The 23,727-nt window shown below is 38.6% G+C and overlaps 1 protein-coding gene across 2 annotated transcripts in view; it reads left to right on the top strand.

The window, feature by feature from the left end:
• CPQ (carboxypeptidase Q) overlaps positions 1–23,727 on the top strand; it is a 147,174-nt gene that overhangs the window by 112,359 nt on the left and 11,088 nt on the right. For both annotated transcript variants that reach the window (XM_064706455.1, XM_064706454.1), the window contains exon 7: positions 6,256–6,457. In XM_064706455.1, the coding sequence (XP_064562525.1) occupies positions 6,256–6,457 (202 nt within the window). The remainder of the gene's footprint in view (positions 1–6,255; positions 6,458–23,727) is intronic.

Genomic DNA, 23,727 nt, shown 5'->3' with positions numbered 1-23,727 from the left:
TTTTACACCAGTTCTGGGTCCATGGGAATTTCTAATTCCCTAGTATTTAGGAATAAGCTTTCTTGTGAAAGCTGCAGAGAAATACAGATTTTGCTAAAACACAAACCCAAGTTTATTCCTTACACTGCCTGAAGGATGGAAGACCCCAAATCAGTCATGACAGTGTGTCTTCTGGGTATCTAGTCTTCCTTCCACATAGATAAGAGCCTTACATGTCTAGTGTTAGAAAAACTTTTCTCTGTGAATCTTTCTTTTTCTCTCAAGCAAATCTTCTGTGTGCATCTTGCAATCTTTGTCCTCTGTGCATCTTCTCTTTCTCTCAGCAGAGCTGCCAGTTGAATCTGGTAGAGATTCTGATAGAGAATCTTCTGAGGATTGCTGCTTCAAGTGCATGCTTCAGGCAGGTTCACCCATCCACAGGTCTTTGGTCCTTTGGGATGTTCAGTTGCAAGAAAGTTGGCTTCCTCCTATCAAAACTCCCTGCAGCTGTGAAAGATGTAGAAAATTATGTATGTGCTGTGACAATTTCTAAGGTGCTGCAAATTTATTTTCACTTATCTTTTGCTGAAAGTTGCAGAAATACTCATTAGCTTCCTGAAGGAGTAACATCGTCTTTGTTTGAAAGATGTGAACCACAATTTTTAATTTTAGCATTGCTGCCTATTTTTCTAGTGAAAACATAAATCCTGTCAAAGGAGGACAGTGTTGGGGTGGTCATTTAGAGCCATAGACATTGTTTTGATACTTTTGCATTTGAGCAGTAAAAGGCCTAAAGTTGTGGAATGTTTTCCAGGAAGAGAACTTATCTTTGATAGGCCCATTTGTCAAAGAAAAAAAACCCAACACAAGATTTCAAGTATACCTTACTTAGCCTGCTGCCAAGTTCAGAGCTCTCTGCTTTCTCTTGTCTGTCATCCCAGGGAATTTACAATAACTTGCAATACTGAATGGTCATCTCTGTGAGTGCTGATAAATCATCATAGAGGAAAGAGTTGTGGTATTGTACAAGGCAGAACGTGGCAGTAACATGTTTTTACTAAGTGAAGTGCTAATAAGTACACGACCAAATTGCTCCAGGGCTGTTGAAGTTATTGGGAGTTTTGTCATTGGCTTCTCAGAGGCCAGAACTTGTCCTACAGAACAAACCCCTAAACCTGTAGACTTTTTTACGTACTGCTTTCCCATAAAATGTGACGGAAGAATATTTTATCTTGTAACAAAAGGATGAGTCTTTTTCATACCTTGTCATCTAGGAAAAATAGTGCTTCTAAATCTCCAGCTTAAAATCAGCTTTCTCCCATATAATAATGGGATGATTTACAAACATGAATAACTCACAGTGTTCCTGATTTTCCCTGTCTTCATTCAAAAAGAGTGTAAATGATATGATCACGCTTGTGGCTGGTGTTTATCATGCCTTGATGCTGGTGCATCTCTGCTTCCTAACAGCTGCTGTGGTGTTTTTTCTCTAGTTTCAAATTATCCTGTTTTGCTTCATTAAATTATCTTCATACTAAACAGCAACTCAAAATTATACTACATCATGTTTATATATTATTGAATACTTAGAGGATGTTATTTATTTTGCTTTTTTTTTTTTCTTTTCTAGCTGTCACATGTACTTAGGTGCTTCCAGAGTTTTTTCTTGTCTTTCCTGTAGTCTAAGTTGCCAGCCTAAAAAATCTGGATGCTGATTTAAACCTTTTTTTATTACTGCAAGTGGGATGACTACCACTTCCCTGTGAGTTCTACAACATGGTTTCCATGCTGTAGTTGTTTCCCGACTGCTCTGGAACAAATACTGGAATACAAGTGTTGTTGTTTCTTAAAGTTAAGCGTAAATCAATAACAGAAAGCTGAAAACACAGTGTCAGATTAACTGATGTCCTTTATCACTGGAACAAATGAACCATTAGTCAAGTGCTTTGTCCTTACAGACTTCGGTATTTTTCCTGTAAAGTGGTGATTCTTCTCAGTGGAACAAAAAAGAAAACCAGTAAATAAGCTGTTGGACAAGTAATACTCTATTTTAAACAGCCCCAAAGTACTGAAGGCTCTTAGGATATCTGTTCCCTGCATTAAACTTTCAGGTATGTCCCTGCTTAAGCTGAGTAAGAGGGATTGCCATCCGTGACTCAATGGATTAGTCATGAGATGTTGCAGTCTAGCTTAACATCTGGTAAGAATTAACAATTGAGATTTTGACTGAATAAGTAACTCCTTAGGTAGTTAGTAAGGTATACCTGCTTGGGATTGCCAATGGCTAGCCTAGAAGAAAGAAGTACCAGTTGTATATATTACAAGGGTTTGTTTTCTTAATGGAAGTTTACTATAATTACAGGCTAAATGACAGACCTCAGAGGGTGGGACAGTAATCAGTGGCACGGGATCTGGTTGGAGGCTTGTCACTGGTGGTGTCCCCCAAGGTTCAGTACTGGTCCCAGTATTGTTTAGCTTTTCACCAATAACTTGGGTGAAGGGGCAGAGGCCTCCTCAGCAAGTTCCCAACAACACAAAGCTGGGAGGAGCGGCCAATACCCCAGAGCGCTGAGCAGCCCTTCAGAATGACCTCGGCAGGCTGGAGAGATGGGCAGAGAAAACCATCTGAGACTCAACAGAGGTGAATGCAGGGTCCTGCACCTGGGGAGGAATAACCCCATGTACCAGTACAGGCTGGGAACCAACCTGCTGGAAAACAGCTTCATGGAGAGGGACCTGGTAGTCACCAAGCTGTCCATGAGCTAGCAGTGTGCTCTAAGAAGGCCAAAGGTATCCTGGGGTGCTCTAGGATGAGCACTGGCAGCAGGTTGAGGGAGGTGATCCCGCCCTTCTATGCAGACCTGGTGAGGCTACAGCTGGAATGCAGCACCCAGTTCTGGGATCCACAGTACAAGAGAGATGTGGAGCTCCTGGAGCACACAGAGGGTGAAAAAGATAAGGTGAGAAGACAACTGAGAGAGGATCTCATCAATGTCTATCAGTCTCTCAAGAGAGGGTGTCAAGAAGATGGAGTCAGGCTCTTAGTGGTGCAAAGCAATAGGACAAGAGGCAATGGACAGAAACTGATGCACAGGAAACTCCACCTGAACGTGGGAAGGAACTTCTTTCCTTGTGCAGGTGTAGTGGAACAGATTGCCAAGAGGCTGTGGAGTCTCCTTCACTGGAGATATTCGAGACCCATCTGCACACAATGCTGTGCCATGTGCTCTGGGATGGCCCTGCTTGAGCAGGGAGGTTGGAGCAGACCATCCATTGTGCTCCCTTCCAACCTTGTCCATTCTGTGATTCTGTGATTTCATGTTATCAGGTTTTTGCCTTAGAGATGACAAGTACTTTTATTTTTAGTTCTGCTTAGAAAAAACAAAAAAATAGATTGTTTATAAAGAAAACAGAAATAAAATGAATTAAAATAAAAAACTTAAAATAAGAGAAGTATTGGTAAGGATTGTGCCTAATTGTGTATTCAATGAGAACAGCAAGCTATAGAAAGCCAATTTTCCCATGTAGTATTTATTATAATGTTTCATTTAAAAATTCAATTGAAGAGCTAAAGATGACATAATAAAAACAGATGACCTCCTCTGCAACAGAGTTGTAAGAAGGCAGAGGATAAAAGTCTCTTTTGATGTTCAGAGAATTAGGGAGCAGGTTACACAGAGAAGTTTTAATTTTCTGGTACACACCAAGAGAAGTGGCACAGTATCAAGATGCAGCAGATGAAATTACTTTCTGAAAAAAAATTACCTGCTGAGTTTAAAATGCTTACTTATATGGTACATTCACTAGGAGAATGATTGAAGGAAGCAGCTGAGCCTGCAATTATTTTTTTAAATCTTTCTGGTTTGTTTGTTCCTTTGAATTAGTGAAGGAGAAGGTATGGTCTCACCTCGCTTTATTAGTGGCAGTTATTCCTGCATCATAGATGGCAAATGATGACAAAGCATCTTCACTATTTTTAAACAGTTATTTTAAGCAAGTTTTCCAGCATGTGTTTCTCTCTGTGTAAGTAGAAATGCCAATGTAGATGTACAAAAATGGGAACAGGGAAACCAATCTATCTTTTTTTAAGACTGCAACTTTCAAATTTGATGGTGGGTAGTTTTATAAGTAATCCTATCTTCTAGAGGAGCAAATATGGAAAAAGCTTTCTCAAGGACACGTGGTATTTCAAGTAGCTGTGACCTGTTTCTTTTTTGTTCCCCAGTGAAGTCCATTTCTCTCCCTAGGGTGTCCTGTTTTTATGCCTTTCCAGCACGTTCTCAGAACTGAATAGCTTTCTTACAGATAAATAATATGGTGTAATGTATTGTGGGTGGTTTGTTTACTCAGTTTCATATTAGAAACACATGCAAACATTTATGTGAGAAAACACAACTGAAGAGCACGGCAATTCTGCAATCGTAGCCATTTATGAAGTTCTTGAACTTAGGGATTCTGTTGTTTTGAGTGATAAGAGAAATTTCTTTTAGGTGTCCATGTTGTTCCCATGCTCACTCTTCTTCTTACTTCACAGCCCTTCCCCTGGCCTTATTGCTTTCCTCATTGCAGCTGCTCTAAAAACAGACAGAAGTCCTGCTTTGGAAACTCAACCAAAGAGTTGAGTTCCACAGCATCATATTTATGTAGGGCTCACTATACTTAAGTTAGCTTTCACTGGCAATTCAGAGGTACACTGAAATGTGTGTTGTCTTTATTAAGTCTTCCTCCTTGGGCCTATGATAAAGAAGATTTACATTTTGAGACATTCATTTATTATATCTGTGGCATTGGAGCATCACTGGTCCATTTCAGCCTGCAGTGTGCTTTTCTTGGCCTGCTTCTCTCCCACTATACTCAGACAGTCTGTGAGTCATGATTCATGTTGACGCTCATAACCTCAGGACAGCATTTGATGATAGGCCTAGACACCACATGTAGCCTAATTATTTACATTTAATTATCACAAACTGAGGATATTTTTCACTGTCTAAAAATGGTGATTGCCAATGAGGTGACAAGATTGGTTATTTGCACATTGATTTCCAGTAGTTAAATGGGTGGATAAATTGGTTATCTTAAGGTATGATAACATCTGCAGTTTCTTTATCATGCAAAGATTTTATTTATTTTTTTTTTAACTACTGGATATATTTCTAAGTTAAAAGTAAATAGCACTGCTCTGTTAGAATTGTTTCACTCAAAAGAAAAAATTTTGAGAAAGTGTTAAACAGTTCTTTGCAAATTCTATAAAGGACATCTGAAAACTTATGTGAATTATTCACAGCTACCTGTAGTACATATTTTGGTTTATATACAGAAAAATGTAAAAGAATTATTTACTGAATTGTAGGCTTATATATGCTGGTAGTGACATGGATCTGTTAGTTGCTGCTATCACATATCCCTTGTAATGATTTTCTTGTAATAAATAACCCATGGCAGCCATAAAATCTGGGCATAGGAGTAAAACCTGCAGTAGGTTCTCTTAGTCAATTCAAGGTCTGAAGTATAGCTTTTTTTCTGCCTGACATGACCATAAACTCTTTTTTAAAAGTTATGTGCTTCTCCAGATCCCATTTTTTTAATGAGATCTTCATTCGTGTAAAATCATTATGTATTTATTCCAATTAGATCTTTGTAACTGAGCAATCGAAGCAAATATGGTAAGCAAATAAATTGCTAATATTTGTTCTTTTAGCTTAAAAGATTCTTCCAAGTACACACTAAAGGCAAATGTTATTATGCTACTTGTACACAAAATCTTACCTTTCATGTTTCTTGGGAGTATTTACCTTGGAAGCACAATTTTTCCTTAAAATAGATATTATTTCTTCAGGTCTGGGAGAAAACCTTGGCATTTCAATCCTCCAATCGATGGAATTGACTATATGCTATATGGAAAATAATGTGTTTCTGAACAGGCACCAGCTGGCTTTTAAATAGACTGTTCCTCACAATCTATGAAGGCTTTGGATGCCTCCAATTTCAAAGCCAAAGGACCTTACACCCTCTCCACTGCAACGGAATTTCAGAGTCTCAACTCTGAGAAGAAAGGGAGAGCTGCAAATGGAAACTGCAATATGGTGGTGATGTCTTACCTTTCTATGTGGCACTTCAGAAGTCTGAAAGCAAGTATTTGGGAATGGCAGACCAGTCATGTTGGTCTGCGATTCCCAAATTTGGTCAACAAATTGGTTGTGGTATGCTCACAATGACACCTAGAATCCAGTATATGATGCCAGCTAAAATAACAACCACGTTTTCTTACGTGTTTAGGAAAATATCTCCAACTTTGATATCGTTATGGAGTCTGATGAGGGCACCTTCCAGCCATCTGGACTGGGTTTTTCTGGCAGTGCTGAAGCCCGGGACGTTGTGAAAGAGATCATGACTCTGCTGCAGCCCATCAATGTTACGGATGTTTTCGACCCTGCAGATGGAACAGACATCGCTTACTGGATGAGGGACGGGGTGCCTGGTGAGTGTCCCCGGAGCCTGGCAGGGGACACTGCTCCCACTCAGCCCTGCCACGCCAGATGGGTGGTCCTGTCCTTTCAGAGTACTAAGAAATTCTTTCTCCCAGGGAGCAAAATTTACTATAGGTAAAATACATAAATGTTAAAAGGTGACCAACAGAAATAGGACATAAAGTGCATTTGAGCTGCAGTTTAATAATGGTATAGATTATACGCAGAATAAAATGCCTAAAATCTTCTTTTCGGCTTTATGGATTTATAATAATTAATCCCAGACTGGTGGTTTATAAATAGTAAACCAAGGCAGAGGGGAATTCTCCAATAGAGAAGAAATTTTTTTTAATTATTATTAGTTTTACTTTGAAATTCAGGGCTTTTTCTCTCTGTTTTATATGCTGGAGAAACAATGTTTTTGAGATGTGACATTTAAAAAGCTATTAGTCATTAGGGTGTGATAAAGGGGTAGAATTCTGAAAAGTTTGAAGTATTTTAGGGTTTTATTTTGAGGATTTTATGTGTCTCCAAATGAGGAGCAGCTTGTTGGCAAAGAATCTTGTAAGCTGTGAGAGAGATCCACCACTGGCAGCACCTCCATGCAGGAGACCCCCACACTAGCACAGAGACTTTCAGAGCACAAGAATCCCAACCAGAGGCCAGCCTGAGTGAATTTCCATTTGAATAATAGTAGAAAGGAAAGTTTCATAACAGTGGTATTAAAAAAGTTATGATCAGTTTTAAATTTTAAGGTTTTCTCCTGTATTTTATGGCTGAAATAGGCAGGCACATTTCTCATGCTAGTTTTACTACTTGCTACTATATGCTTAGAATCTTTTAATATTTAATTAACTGCTGTTTTTTACCTTGTGGAAGAGAGTGAATCACAGAATATATTATTCTTATTTATGGTCAGAACCCCTTGCTTTTCACTCAGGGTGCACAGAGATACCATAAAGTTGACTGCTTCGATAAATGTATGGATGTCTAATTCTGAAACCAAAATATCTATACTGGGCAAGAAGTATGGATGAATGGATATTATTAAACAGTTAGGAATTCAGCTTCTGTCCTGCTCTCTGGGTGAAGTGGAATTGGTTCAGTACCATGGCATGCAGCTGTGACAATGGTGTGCTGAGTTGATTGGAGAGACTGTAAGCACTACTGAGAGGCTGTGGCCATGCCTCATCCTCCACCGCCTGGAAGTGCCTGTGTAAAGATGTCTGGTCCAGAATTTCAGACCAACGTACCTGTGTTTTAGGTGGAATATAAGAACTCACTACTCAGCCTATGTTTAGAAAATGCAAGGGTTATCAGAAGGGTATCCTAGGTAAAGTGCTGGGATCATTCCAGGAGGTCCCTGGGGACTTGTCTTGTGCTTCCCATCTGAATGTGACAGATTATGGAAGAAGAGAGAAAAATTTAACTTTCAAATGCCTTATTTCAGTTGATAATGTGAGTGGTGCTTGTGATGGCAGTGGGTATTGAGCTCTTGCACGCCACTTCTCATCAGCTGTGGTGCACCTGGAGCATAAGCAGCTACAGCTTGCCGTGGTCCTCTTGATTAGTCTTTGGGCTACTCAGCAGGAGCAATGCAGAAAAAAGCCCTCTCCCATGGACATCTGTACTCCTCAGAAAGCATAAAATATGAAAAATATAAACCTTGGGAATATAAGCTCAACCTTGGGAAAACATAAATACACCAGAACCAAGACCTCAGTTTTTAAATAAATCTGATTTGTTTTCCTATTAAGAATTTGTCACATTAATTGATGGTACATTTTTTTTTTCTGTCTATAGCTTTGGTTCGTTTAACTTTCTGTTAAGCAAATAGCAAAGTGTTCTTGCAGCATAAAGGAACACTGATTCTTTTCTTCATAAAGCTCCAGTGAAAAGAAATTAGCTCCACTAAAAGAATTTTGGCTGCTTTAGATTATATTTCATGCTGTTCCAGGGAGAAGTCTAAGACATCTTCTAATCTTCATGCCTTGTCCGCACTATTCTCCCTGCTTGAATGAGTCTTTATGATATATAATAACATTGAAACAAATTGAACACTCTGTAACAGCTTTTATAATTATGTTCAATTTAAACAAGCAGTCAAGTGTTGACACTTCATCAATTTTATTTAAATATTTTCCTGAAAATATACTTGGTGGCTTTGTTTCTGCAACAGGGAGAGAAAATATGGTGTACTTCTTGAACAGTAAGAATGGTTTCTGACATAATTTCTTCTGAGTTTTCCCCTTTTCAGTGTGAACTAGATTCCAAGATTCACCTTAGTAGATGCTCTTAATATTTTTCTCCTCCTACATCTTTTGGTCTGAAAGATCCACAGAGAGCGACACTAAATGTGTTTTTCAGAACTGTTCATAGCTGAGATAGGCAAAGAGACTGTAGCTTCTTAATCTCTGCTATTTTGAGCATGTTTATTTTTGATGGACATGCAATGAAATGCTACTAAACAGCAGTGATTATTCTGAGATTTTAGGATGAGAGAGGCCACGAGTTCAGAGTCCTTAGCAAACCATAGACTGAAGCCTAAACAATACCTCTAAAGCACAAGCAATGTGATCTGCACCAAACACAGCACTCTAATTCTTTGTGACTGCAGAATGTCAGAAATATTTGTCAGTGGCCTTTACATTGGATTGTTTTGAGAACAGTTCAGCCCAGCAGTGAGGAATGTCTGTAGTTGTGGTTTTGCACTGATACCCAGTTTTCAGCTACTGAAAATATTTGTATAACATTTCTTTTGCCTTTTCATTAAGCATAAATCAGAGTAAAGGAGAGGGTTTGTGGTGTTGTATTTTATGATGTGGTTTTACAGTTTGAGGGGACCATTGATTCTAAGACTACTTAATTAATAATTAAGCAATTATTTTCCTCATCTTTCTTTTAAAGGGTTCAATACAATTTTTTTTTTATTAGGTTAGGGATGTATCCAGATAATGGCACATAAAGCTGTTCCTTTGCAACACTAAATCCCAATTGAGTTTGGCTAGAATTTGCAGATATAAGTGGGAAGATAGGTTGATTGGCTTTATTTATTTGGTTTGTTAGCATACTTTTTCACAACAGGTTTCCTCAGTGTCTGAAAGGGTTAAAAATTATTAAGCAAGACCTGCTAAATCAGTGCTGGGATATTCTTGTTGAAAAAGTGAAGCACCTGATGATTGCAGATACTTGATGATGACCAAAATGCTTTGAATGTGATTTAGAGCAGTTCCTAAGGTAACAGCCCTGGGTCTGGATCAGCCTTCCCTGCAAGAGAGGGGGGGGTGAAGTGGTTTTATTTGTATTATTGAATCCAGTAAACATTAGTTCAGCTTTAGGTGTTTGGGGAGATGAAAACAGGTGCTTTTGTGTTTTTGCAGAGGAGTGGCTGTTGTGACACATTATTTCCAGGAAAACTGGTTCAAGGATGCTCCTTTCTGCTTGTCAGGGAGTTTATCTGTTGCTGCAGTGCTTACAATGGGAACACTTGTCTGTTAGGAACTAAGCTGTATTTGAGATCAAGCTGACCCAGGACATCAAACAACTCCCCAAAGGCATGTTTCAATTCCTCTTTTAAAAATCAACCAGTGGCCTAAAGGTGAAGCTCCTTTTACACTATCACTTTGAACCTGGATGTTTGTTTGTGTTTCTCTGTCTCCACAGTGACTTGATTTTATGTTACACTGCATAAAAGGAAGAATTGTTCTTCCAGAAATTAATAAACCAGTAGTCCATTTAATTTTAATGTTTCTTCAGAAATCAAAAATTCATTGCTAACCCAATCTATTAGTCATTCAGATGTGGCAAACAAAGGCTATAATATATAATTTCTCTCATTTTTACATGTTCATAGTGCTTTTTTATTACCTTCATCTAAAATATGCTGTATTTTGGCCTGCGACACCGGATTTTGACTCGGATTATTTCTTTTTGTATTATGTAAGAGGTTAAATCTACCCCTTTTCTGGAGCATGCTGCCCTCTCTTAGCCCTGTCCCCATCATCCCTGTAGCACCAGACTCAGGTGCAAGCCTGCTGCCAGGTGGTGCCAAGCCTGCTCCTCTGCTCAGTGTCAGCCAGGGACATGTCTGAGAAAGCAGCATAGCAGGAAAACTCCTGGACTTGAGGTTGCCAGCTGGACATGAAGAAGTGAGCAAACTCTCTTTCCCAAATTATGAGTGAATAATCTCTGTTCATTCTTGGCTGTGTCACTGTTTGGAAGTGATTCTCCACTGTGGTGCTTGAAATGCTGCCTGTCAGATTACCTGTTTTGTACTGCCCACAGGCTCGGGCAGGCTCTTTGGATCCAGTTTTGAGCTTCTCTTTATTCCCAAAAGAGTAAACCCAGAAGAAATATCAGATGTACAGTCTAGGGCTTCATAAGCCAATGCTGAAAAGCCTTGGATTTGATGCTGCAGGGGTAAAGGGTGTTGCACTTGACAAAACCTTCCTACAAGATGAGAGAAGGGAGGAAAAAAATCTCTGAACAGGAAGCATCAAACTTCTTCACTTGACTAGGTAGCATTTGTGTCACTTGCAATTTGAGATTTTAGCACAGGAAATCACATGTAGGGCCTCAGGTATTTGACAAAGCGACAAACTCAAGGCAAATGTCTCCTCACTTGCAAAAGCAAAAAAGCTGGACAAAACTCCTGAACACTACTCACAGAACTAAACTTTAGGGACACTGTTATAAGTACCTAGGTAATTTTAGGTACTCCATAGGTGCTACAATTTTATATTTGCTGAGTTCCTGCTGCTCTGGACATCTGTTGAGCACAGCGCCAACGCAAACTACTGTTTGCATGTGGAAATGAGGGCTAAAGGACTTACGATGTACATGCATATCTTGCCTCAGTCTTGATCTCAGTAAGTCTGAGATATACCAGAACTGTTGTCTCATACTTAGCAATATGGTATTGCTTTTTCTGGGACACTCTATTCCTTTTAAATATCTTATTTTATCATTCCTAAATTCATATTTATCATCGTGGTGAATGAGTGTGTTCCACTGCAAAAGCCAAATCATTTGCAACTTGGGTGGTATTAAATTAAACCAGTATGCTAAGAGAGCAATTATAATTGCTTGGCACTTTAGGAACCTACTGTTAGTGCTAAGGCTATTAGACCCATTTAAAATCTTGATTGCAGAAAGAACTGTGTGTATTAATCTGTAAAATAATTCATCTATTCTCTAATTTATCATTGTTCCAATAAAATGGGCTTTTGAAATTAGAAATTACTCTGGAGTAATTAAATAAATTTAATATGTTGCAACTTTTTACGAAGGTCAATTCCTTAAAAGGCACATAGTTTAATATAGTATCTCAGTCATATTAGGTTTCATATGACCTTCTCTGTTTTTAATAAAGTCTTTGAGAATAATAATTTAATGAAAGGAATAGTCTGTAACTTATGACACGTTCTTGTAAGTTGTGCTCGTAGACTACCAGACAAATTTGACAATACTTTACATACAATTCCTTCCGCCTTTGCTTGGTTTAGTCTTGTTTTGGCACAATGGAGTATTGTCTACTTCTAATCATTAACAGGAAGCATCAGATTTGCAAGGGTATTTTTGTTTCACATAGACTAGACACAGACCATGCAAAAATGCATCTGGGATAATACTGTTGGAGAGAGGGATGGATTTGGGCAATTAGGCACAGTGCCTGAATGCAAATTTTCCTGGTAGTTTTAAGAGGGCTTTTGTATTATATTTCTCATTAGCAATTCAGGCTGTTTGAGTCTAAACAAAGTCAAAGTGGATGAAAGCAAACCCCTTCTTCCAATAATGTTAGCGAGCTCTAGAAGAACGTTGCAGACTTGGTGAATTCTCTGTCATTTTGAATGTGCAAAAGATTACTTAGGTGTCCTTCAAAAAGTTCAGGGTAATTCATGCAGGAGGGATGGGCTTGATGCAGTAGATAGAAGATGAAATTCTCTGCCATGTGTTACTCAGAATGTGTGATGGTAATGGCCTTTTCTGGCCTTAAAATATCTGTGAATTTGCCAGTAAATATTATAAGCATTTTCATAATGAAATGCTTCTTTCTTATTTAAGTCTCACCCATTTCAGAGTAGATTTTTTAATATCATAAACTCTTGTGTTTCATTTGTACAACATTTAGATAATCCTAATTACGGTTACAAAAATAGAACTATCATTAACTTGCCGATCCCAGAGGAAATTTGAACTGTGAAACCAAAAATATTTGCAAAATGCTGAACTTGTAAACACATTGCTGATTTCTTATTTTATTTCTAGGTATTCTTTTCTGTATTTGTGATGCATTTTATTTGGCAAAGTTTTCTTGGTGGTCACAAGTAAAGAATTACAGCACATGGGTGAAGTAGCTGGTATTCCATGTCTCTTAAAATTTGTTTTTCAATAAACTGAGGCAAAACAGCTTTAAAATAATCTTGTACTAATATTACAATAAATTATTTTGAAACACTGACATTCTGACAGTCTTTTAGGATCCTAGAAGTAAAACTCTTCCAGTGCTTTCAACGCAGTGCTAATATTATATAAGCTCATTAATCTAGTAATGAATGTTTAAATTGGGCTGTTTAAAGTAAAATCATAAATTGTAATGGTTCTTGCACTTTTTGGCTGGTGGACTTCTTTCTCTTATTTTGTCACTCTTCTTCCTTTGAATATCACAAATATCACTAAGTTTATATTACTTCTTTCCTTTTAGATATTTACTCTTCAAAAACTTACATGAGATGGATTGGCATAGGTGACCCTTGTAATAAATAGGTACTTCTTGGAAGCATATGCAATTCCTAAACATCTCAAAAAACATCAATAAATTTGCTTCTCCAACTCACCTTTTCAGTATCATAATATACTTTGTCTCAGAAAAGAAACACTGAAATCATCCAGATGAGGATCTCATTCGGATGTGGGGTGTGGTTGTTTTTATTCTGGCTGTGCCTCTGAGAGACATCTTAATTCTCTATTGTTTGCTGCTTAGGAAAGCTGAATTTTGTTTCTGTGGGTGGGAATATTATTTTTCAGATGGAAGTATTTGCCATTTGTTGATCCTAAAAAACAAGTGTTCTACATTAGCACACAGAGCTCAGTGTTAACATGTTAAATAGGCATTTCGGAAGTACAAGTTAGTCAAGCCTTATTCCTAGAACTGTCCTTGGCTTCAGTGAAGCTTATGCAAATAATTAAGTAAACAGAAAGAAAACATAATAATAAAAAAAGAGTTTAGTCAGTGTTCTGTAAGGAATTTGGAGATGTTTGCCAATGGAAATAAGTGAGGAAGTAAAAGGAGATCCTCTCCACATTTTATTTATTTTATACCTTTAGAAATTTCACGGTATGAAAAATAAGACGCATTGATGGTATGGAAATGTTGTGAGATTTCTCACCAAACATATAATGACCTAGAATGGTTGTTAGTAACAACAGCAGAAATATCTGTGTATTCATAGATTTCATTCCTGGAAAACAAATTGTAATGGCATCAGTATTAAAAGCTGAATAAAAATAAAGCATTCAGTAGCATTCCAGGAAGACCACATGTATACTGCTCTGGTTGGGAGGGACAGAGGTGAAATGTATTAAGGTCTGGCTTGCTGGTCTCCAAGTGCTTTCCTATATGAAGTCATATGATGAGCATTTCTAACAGGATTCTTCAGGGCTTGCTTCATCCTCAACTATTTAGTGTTTCCGTTGGTTTGGAGTCAAGTTTAAAACTAGAGAACACAGCTGATGTAATTGCTATATTGGATTGATAAAGAATTATGAGAACAGGCTGATCAGCCAGCATGATTGTGTCTCCTCTGGCCAATTTGTTCACACCTTTCTTGCTCTGGAGTCACAAATAGTGTAATATTTAGAAAATATCACTTCCTTGGACCTGTTGGCTGCCCTATTTCCAAAGAGGCCCCTACATTACCTCAGTGCCACAAGGTTTTGATGGTGCCCCTTGCACAGCAGTTCCTGTTCTGCAGAACTGCTGGTGCTCCTCCCACCATTTCTGTGGCCATGGGTTAATACAGGTTTGGTTTTGTCTTTGATGAGTTTTCTGAAGTCCATGTCAGGCCACTTCTGGATTTTGAGCTCTCTGAACAGCAGCTCTGCCTTCCAGCATACAGAGCTGCTCCTTTCACAGATTTTAGGAAGACAGAGGCCACCCCTGTCATCTGGATCATTGCTGAGGATGCAAAGGTGCTGACCTGGCAGGGACCCCTGGGCATCACACTGCTCATAACCAGCCACCTCAAACTGTTGATGGTGACCCTTTGGGCCCAGCCATCCAGGCAATTTTCCATCCACTTTTATTCCATTCCTCCAGCCCATAATTTTCCTGGGGACTGAGTTTTTCTAGTTTATAGTCCATAGAATCATCACAGGATTATAGAATGGTTTGTGTTGAAAGGGACCTTAAAGATCATCAAGTTTCAATCCTTGCACTGTGATCAGGGACACTTCTCACTAGGTCAGGTTGCTCAGAGGCCTTGAACACTTCCAGGGATGGGGACACCAACAACTTCTCTGGGCAGCCTGTGCCAGTGTCTCACGACCTCACAGTAAAGAATTTCTTCCTAACATCTAGTCTAAACTTACTCTTTTTCAGTTTGAATCTGTTCCCCCTTGTCCTGTCACTACATGCTCTAGTAGAAAGTACCACTCCATCTTTCTTGTAGGCTACTTTCAGGTACTGTAAGGCCACAATTATGTCACCCAAAGGTTCCTCTTTTCCAGGCTGAACAATCCCAGTCTTTCAGCCTTTCCTTGTAGGAGAGGTGCTCCATCCCTCCAATCAACTTAGTGGCCGCCTCTAGACATGCTTCTGAATCCTGCTGCTTTAGATTTTACAACAGGAATAACATTTGCCTTTTTTCAATCATTGGGGTCTTTTCCTAATTGCCACAACTTTTCCTGTATGATGGATAGCAACTCCCCAGTGACATTGGTCAGCTCCCCCAAGCAATGCATCCAGCAACACTGATTTTTATTTGCCCTATTTGGCTAAGTAATCCCTGACTTAATTTTCCCATACCATGAGCAGTACCTCTCCCCCGTCTTTCCAATTCTGCTGCCATGCAGAGACCTGAAAGTTTTTATTTTAAGCTACAGAAATTACTTCCTTAGTATTCTTTCATTGCTTATTATGGCTAATATAGCAAATAATATAGCACTTCAACAGCAGTTTTCTCCCCAAAGTTCCACAAGTTTTACATGGAAAGGAGGCTGTAGAAACATCTCAGCTGACTGTTCAAGGCACACTGGAGATTTGAACCAAGTAAGATTTTGATTCAGGATCTGAATACTTTTTAGTGACAGAGTTTTAGATGTTAATCAGAAAACTTGTTCCTTCCTGAAGCAGCAAACACCACACACTTTCATTTGCAGGTGACATTATAGGTGTAAATGTCTGAGGCCTTTGAAGAATGTTTTTGATAGTAGTCCAAACTGAACGAGTACAAAACTCAGAAATAATTTATAAAGACATCTTCTTCAAAAGAGCAAGTTCAAAATTATTCCAGTGGCAGCCTTTCCAGGACATTGTTCACATTTATAAACCACAGAATTGGAACCTTTCTAAGTGTTTGTCTTCCAAAGTCATTCTACAGGTTGGGCCTACAGTGCAATTGAATTTCTGAAGAGCAGAATTCATTGAATACCAATTTATTTTTCCCATAAATCCCTTTCCAGTGATATTATATATGTTTTAATGTAACAATTTCAGTCAATTCAGATATGGTCAATGCAGACCACAGAAAAATACTTAAGTGTGAAAGAAACTGAATATACATTTGTAATTTGTATTGGCAAATCCTCAGGAAAGGATCATGGGCTGCATAGGAGAGAAGGTATAGGGTTACTGTTCTGTCTCTGACAACATCTGCCATAATCACTGAACACTTTATAGTTCCTCAGTTTCCCTAATGATAACAGTTACCCAAGGGCTGCTTGTGAGTTCCCTTCTGTCTATAAGGTGCAATAAAGAGGAAGGAGTCACCATTACCTTCCTAATTAAGCTGCTCCATCTTCAGCTGGATTCATCAGACTTTGCAGCTGTTTAGCATAAGAGCTTCACCCGAGCAAATGTTGTAGCGTGTAAAGAAAGGAGCAGCCTAGGTGGAAGCATAACCTTCTATATGTGTATTTTAGGGGCACATAACAAATCTCTCTGCAAGGACAAAGCATGAATCTCAACAAGAGAAGCAGTTTATTGGAATTCCCCATCCAAAGAGGCAGGAAACCTAATTAAGATTTACTATACATCAGGGTGAGTCTGTTCACAGCTCTCAGCTGTTTTCAGTGCCCATGACAGAGCTCTGTCTCAATTGCCATGTGGGGCCTTGGAAATCAACCAAAAAAAATAGGCACTTTTCCTTTTGCAGTTCAGTTCTATCGATTATGTTAAACACAAGCAATGACCTTCTGAGAAAGAAGAATTTTTGTAGTTGTTGCTGGGTTTTTTTACAGAAAGCTGAAGTAAAGAAAGCTAGGGATTTTCAGACTCTACTCTCCAGACTCCTGAGAGATTGTGGATTACTCCTAAAAATGTACAGCCTCATCTCCTGCTAGGAGCACAAGTTTGTTGTCAGTGGACTTGATTATCCACTTGTTGTCAGTTGGGATAGTCCATGTGTTAGAAATGATTATGGATTTAAAATTGGAAGCAGTTGAAAACCATTAATGTGGCATTGTGGAGGAGAAAGAAGCTGAGCAGCTTGGTTTCTCAATGGGTAGATACTCTGTCCTACAAGCAAGACATAGGAGTTTAGAGCACTGGCATTTTACAGCTATCCCAAATTCCTTTGGGGATGTGCACAAGCGCCTCACCTCATGAAAAATACTGAAAACAACTTAGAGTTGTTAATTAGAGATAGGAGACAGAAAAAGTTAAATTCTCTGAGGACAAAGGTTATTATGAAGAATTCTAAAGCAGGGTGGTTTTACCTAAACAAGGGTTGTCTTGATTGCCTGCCTGTTTCGCCCCAAATCTAAGCCCATAGCAACAACAACCAAAGCACAATGGGAGTTGATGGGAGTTGATGGCTGAGAAAGGAAAGTGCTCCATTGCCCATCTCTGGTCAGAGCTATGTGAAGAAACAAAAAACAAAGCTATTACTGGTGAAGTCACAGAAGTGATTTTCAAGATTTTTTTTGCCTTACATTCCTTAAATGAGTAACTCTTAGAGGAATAACTTTTAGCACTCTTTTCCACACACATATGAATTGCAGTTCATGTGAAATATTTTGGAGTGGGACATTTTTCTGATGTAAAGCTCTTGTTCATGAAATAGAACAAGGTTACTCCAGAGATCTGGTGTCTACTTGCTCTTTGCAGGGTTCACTTGGAGTGGTGATCCTGAATTTCCCTCTGACTCACAGGCCAAACTTGGCTGGAGCCATGGGTCAAGCCAATTGCCAGAAAAAGAGAATCTCCAGTCTGTTCAGCAGCTATTTCAGAAAGCCACACAAACAGATGAGATTTCAAAGAACCACAGAGCTGGCAAGGAGGTTTCTACAGAACCTCTAAGTATTCTTGATTTCAGCATGATTTTGCCAATGTCCCTGTCATTTCTTTCACATTTGTTTAAGCTGAACTTGAAGACTTACTGTAATGGAAACATTATAGACCAGATGGCCTGTCCCAGTGCTATTCTTAGTGCTTAAGGTTTTTCTGCTGTCTACCCTATTCCTGCTACAATTTAAGAGCTTTAACTTTCATTTCTTTTAATTGTGAACCAAAAGACATGGTTATTTATTTCCAATTGCAGCAGGTTTTTATGTGAAGCTGATTTTTTCCTGGGTGTAGTAGTTAATGCTTGCACCTCTTGATCATTATCCTGAGTTGTCTTTTCAAGTATCTCATTGGTGAATATCACATAACAAATTCTCATTATGCTCTCAGTGCCCCTGCCATATGTCCCTGATTTGTGCCATCTCACAGTGAAGGAAGACTCTACTCCATTGCTTTGGTATATAATGAAAATAGAAAGTAGTCTCAGACCCATATGATGCCCCAGTCTAAAGATCCTTCCATTTTTTACTCTCTGAGTATATTTTTCATGCCATTTGGATCAACCTTGCAGTATACATAATTTCCTTTTTCACTTCTGGGATCCATAGTGATTAACATAACTTGGAACTTCTATACATATTTTATAGGATCAGAAAGTTAGTTCAAAGGGAGCTATTATGTACACCAAGGTTCTGGACCATCCTATATTCTGGTAACATCTGGAGATCACAGTGCTTTGGGTGCCTGACATTAAAGGCATTGATCCTAGGTGTATGTTTTGAGGCTTCTTCATAGCTAGAATACATTGCAGAAGTAGTTTCTCTCAGTAGATTAGCTTTTTTGTTCAAGAAAAAAGATACTGAGATGTGTTCATTTATATAAACAATATCTATTTTGATGAAATTAGAATAGAGAATAACAGAATTGTGAATATTTCACTAAGAATAAGTATTTAGATAAAATATAGAGTGATGATAAATATTAATTTTTTAAGATTTTATTTCATGTATGTATTGAGTCAAGAAAATACACATGATTTGAGTATTTGTTTTTGCTGCTTATTTTACTTTATGAGAAAAGTTTTGTGTGACTTTTTTTCATTTGACTTGAGAAAAGAGAAAAGCAGAATCGTGTCATTTGCTACAAAATGAAAAGCCCAGTGTTTCCTACTTCTGCTTCTCGTGCTCTGCCTCTCCTATGGATTCCAGAAGGCTGCACGTTTTACATCATATATACTGCAACAAGATAATATGGATTACAAATTATTAGTTTTATCAAAGGAAACCCATCTTTATCCCATACAAGCTGCTGTCTGGACTGTGATGCAGACAGGAACCAGGCTAGTCCCAGGTTTTATCAGACTGACCACTGAATTTAAGCTAAAATCCACCATCTAAATGATTATAATCTCTGTGAAAAAAAAAGAAAACTATATGAGAGATATATGTAAGCAGCACTGTTGTATGATAGAGAGTAACTGTTCACCTTTTGTAATGTAACCAGAGGATCAGAGCATCAGCACTAACCAGCTTTAAGACACACTTCTCTGGACAGGATATAATTGAATGGAGATATCATCATCACGAGATGTTTTGAAGACCAAGATCAAACACACGTTTAACGAGGATGGAATAGTGCATGGGAGAAAGGTCTGGCAAAGGCTGTCCACCACAGACATATGAAGACAAGCTCCTATCAGAAAGTCCTTAATCTGTTGATGGCTGGACAGGTGTGCTGAAGGACCAGACCCCTTTCTCCCATTTTTTCTGAAAACATTGGCTTCTACCAGAGAGAGGGAAATAGGCTTTGAGGTTTTCCCCAGTTCATCTGGTTTTCTGTTCTGTGTAGTGCTGTAGATAAGCACTGCTAAGTAATTAGGTACCAGGCTGGCAATAGATGTTACAGTCAGTACCCTTTTAGATGCAGGAATGTTCTGTGAGTTAGTTAAAGTGTTAGATGAATTAGTTAAATAGTTACATGTAAATTATGATTAAGTCTTTCCTTTGAGCCTTTATGTAATGTAAATCCAATGTTCTTGTGCTGCAGAGAGGCACCTGCAGCTTCCTGGTTGGCTTAAGCAAAAAGGTAGTGTATGGCAGATGGGAAAGGAAAAGGATAAGAGGGAAAGTGAAGTGACAGGTGTAGAGCTGTGGAAGGTTTTGGACTTTCAGCTTTGTAGGATAACTACTTTTAAACAAAAGCATCTTTTAGATGATTTTCAGGTTTAAGCTAGAGACAAGCAGGAAGTGTTAATGATACCAATTACTGACTCTTTGTTCACTATTTCTGTTCTGTGCTTTAAAAGTGCTAACTGAATCTGTGGGCAGATAATACATTGCAGCAGCAGTCCTTCATTTCCAAATTACAGAGACTCTGAAATAAGCTATATGGGTTTGAAACATAGTTTAAAAAATAATAAAAGGCAGTTGTTAACCAATTATGTTTTAGTTTATATTGCAGAGCAGGATTAAGGGCTGTTGTATGTGCTACAGGTGTCACTGAAGGAAGTCTGTAGACAAATACTGCTGAAGGCTGGGCAGTTGTGATGGTGATTTTTATTGCATCCAGGCATTGGCTGGTGCATCTTGCAGCCTGACCCAGGGCCTTGCATCCATAGCAGCCTCTGGAGAAAGAGGCACAGTCTTGTGGGCTGCTCTGTGCACTCACACAGTCAGTGCTGGACCCTCATTTTGTTGTCACTGCTCAAAGGTTGCATAAATAGATTATCACTAACAGCCAAAATCCCTTGTTTTGGCAAAACCTCGATTAGTTTTTGAGGTGGGATTTTTCCCCATGCAGAAGGACTAGGGAGGTTCCTAAGATATTTGCACAGAATTGCCACTGCCAGCCTTGAAATTGGTATTAGTGCTCCAGTTTCCATTTCTCTTGGGCTTGGAACCGCCAAAGCCATGAAAGAGATCGGGTTGGACAGGGCAGCTCTCAGCCTCTTGCTGAGTTGCAGCGTGGGGATCACAGGCTGATCCTGTCAGGGTTCCAACGTCCTACTGCAGCAGCTTCTTTTCTTGGCCTGAACAATTTTAGCCCTTCTGACTTCAACTAAGAGAAAGATTTAATTGTGCAGCTAAAACTAATCAGCAAGTTTTAAACATCTCAGTCTTGAAAACAGCATAAATTATACACATCTTTAATTTTAAATCCCTAAGATATGCTAAATGGGAAGCATTGAGAAAAGTTAATTAGTCTGCCTGCTTCTTCCTAGAGTTCCTAATTACTGTGGGTACTTTTCTTGTCCACCAACACTGCTGGCTAGATTTTAGGGCAGATGTTCTTGTGCAGTCATCATTAAAAGCACAAGCATTGGATGCTGTTGAAGCCTCCAAGAGCTCAGCATTTATGTCTTTTATTTCAGGATGCTTGAGGGGAAGAAGGGATCATCACACAGTTAAAAATGCCATTTGCTTTCTGTATCTTTTCCATGCAGCTTCTCTCTTTCGGTCAGACAAACAGCTGCCAGGAAATTTGTTAAGGGTATAATGCTTTTGAGACATAGTCCTGTGCTTTTGAGAGCATTATCTCTGATTAAAAACTTTTTCACTCAGAATACTCAACCCAATGACAATTTCATTATCCCTTAGCCCGAGCAGTGACTTCAGGTTTCTAATTAGAGAGCAAGAGGGAAGGGACTGCCTGTGGTTCCTGGAGCCTGAGCTAAGAGTGCTAAGAAACACTGTAATAATTTAACAGGTATGAGAGCTCCTGCCTGCTGAGCTCTCCTGCATCTGTGGGAATGGGCAGGATCACTGCTTTGCCTGTGGCTTGTGTCAATCCTCCCCAGCTAGACCCATTTTGGTTTCACCTCCCTGAGCTCTGCAAGTTGTGGTTTGGCCCTTGGCTCCAGCCCTCATTACATTTACCTGAGCAAGAGCATCTTTCCCCCAGTTTTAAGTGTAGAGCATCATTTTTGCAGGAAAAAAAAAAAAGTAAGTGTTGAATACATGTCCCCATGAGGAATAGCATTATTCCTTGCCTTTTGCTGCTTTTTTTCAGATGATTCACTTTTTCTTTTGATTTGCACTGTGTTTTAAATTCATTGAGATGGAGAAAAGTGTGTTTGCTCTTCTACTGTTTCAAGGAGTGAATGTTTGGCACTCCATTTACTAAAATAGACAGTGGTAAAGACACTCTGGGTGCCTCATCTAATTCCACAAAAGCCTTGGGCTCTCGATACACAGCACAAGAATCTAATTATTAAGTGGTTATTGTTGTCTTCTCTATTACACCCTATTTTTCCAAACCTAGAGCCACCTTTGGAGCCACAGGAGTGAGCCCTGCTTGCACTGTTAGGATGTAATGGCAGCCTGGAAACAGCTTGACTGTACTCACCTGGAATGAGTTACTGATTTAAAATCTCACTTGTGTGCTTTTTGACCCTGAAATGAATATGTGACAGGGGAAATATTCTCTTCTTCACTCAATGCTTTCTAATTTCAGTGGCTGCATTTCCAAAAAGGTTGTGCTTTTTCTTTGCCTTTTCTGACGAATCTGATAATAGCTAAGGCTAAGGTTAGGCTACCCAGGAATAATGAGACTTAACAGTTTTTCTTCTTTTTTTCTTTCTCTTTTAGGAGTGGGAAATGGAAACTATTCAACTAATAAGCATGCACAATTATTTTGCAATGATGGGCCTTAAAGCAAGAAAAATAATCCTTTTTTTTTTTTTTTAACTATCAGATGCCTGTTAGTTTTAAAGTGAGGATGTAAAAGTAAAGGGAGGATGTCAATGTAAAATAAATATTGGCCAGAGTGTAAAAAATTTTCATTCAGCTTATTTTTAGGTAAAGTTTATAATCCCAGTTTTACTGAGTATTTATTGCAGTCCTTTGAAGCTATAGCATGCCATTCTTTTTTGCAGGTGTGCATTTGGCTCCTGAAAGGTTTTTAATTATGTGTAGGTTAGTAGATATATATTTATATAGATGTTAATATTTATTTTTATGTATCTGCTCTGTAAAAAGAGCCTTCAATTTATGTATTTGAAAGAAACCAGTAGTCTAATGGTATTCTGGTGACGAAAACTTGCATTTGGGGAGCATGTGTTTCTCCTGTGGATGGCAAGCATAGCAATGCAGAGATTAAGGGGTTTTTTTAATGAATGTATTGAATTCTAGCTTCTCTCTATTAAAATAATTCTAATCACTTGATAATAATCTTGCTTTGGGCTGCTAACCATCATCATCACTGGGTCTTTTTGTCCCTTTGCATTAGTCTGTAGGTAGTGTCTGAATGTGGCAACATAAACAAGTTTAGAAGAGTGTGCTTGTGCTTGATTTCTTTAACTAAATCCAAATTGAAATTACTTCCATTTATACAGCTGTAAATATTGTTTTTAGTTGTAGTACAGACGCAATATATCAGAAGGATGGTGGGTAGCATTTAAACTAATAGAGGTGTATTTTCTTTTTAGCATGTAGAGTTTGGTTACTGTTATCAAATTATCTGCATTTGTTGCATTATACGTAAAACATGGTGTCTTTTGGAGTTCCTTAAAAATTTATGTAAAAGTATATAATTTTAAACAGGCCTTTGCAAGTTTTTGTTAACAAATGGAGAAAAATATACATTGGTACTTGATTTCTGCAAAATTATGATTGTGATGGAGATAATCGTATAGGTTCTGGAGGAGGATTTTCAAAGCTGTACTCAGCAGCCTGGCACTCATGGCAGCTGGACTTACTAATGCCTTGTTCTGTTTCCATACACTTTCACCAATCAGTCCTTGCTTTCCATGTTTTAAATGAGGCCTTCAACCATATAGGT

Source organism: Zonotrichia leucophrys, chromosome 2 (assembly GCF_028769735.1).
Source record: "Zonotrichia leucophrys gambelii isolate GWCS_2022_RI chromosome 2, RI_Zleu_2.0, whole genome shotgun sequence".
In the NCBI taxonomy this organism is placed as follows: Eukaryota; Metazoa; Chordata; class Aves; order Passeriformes; family Passerellidae; genus Zonotrichia; species Zonotrichia leucophrys.
The sequence above is the reverse complement of the archived record's forward strand: the minus strand, read 5'-3'. Positions and strand labels throughout refer to the sequence as shown.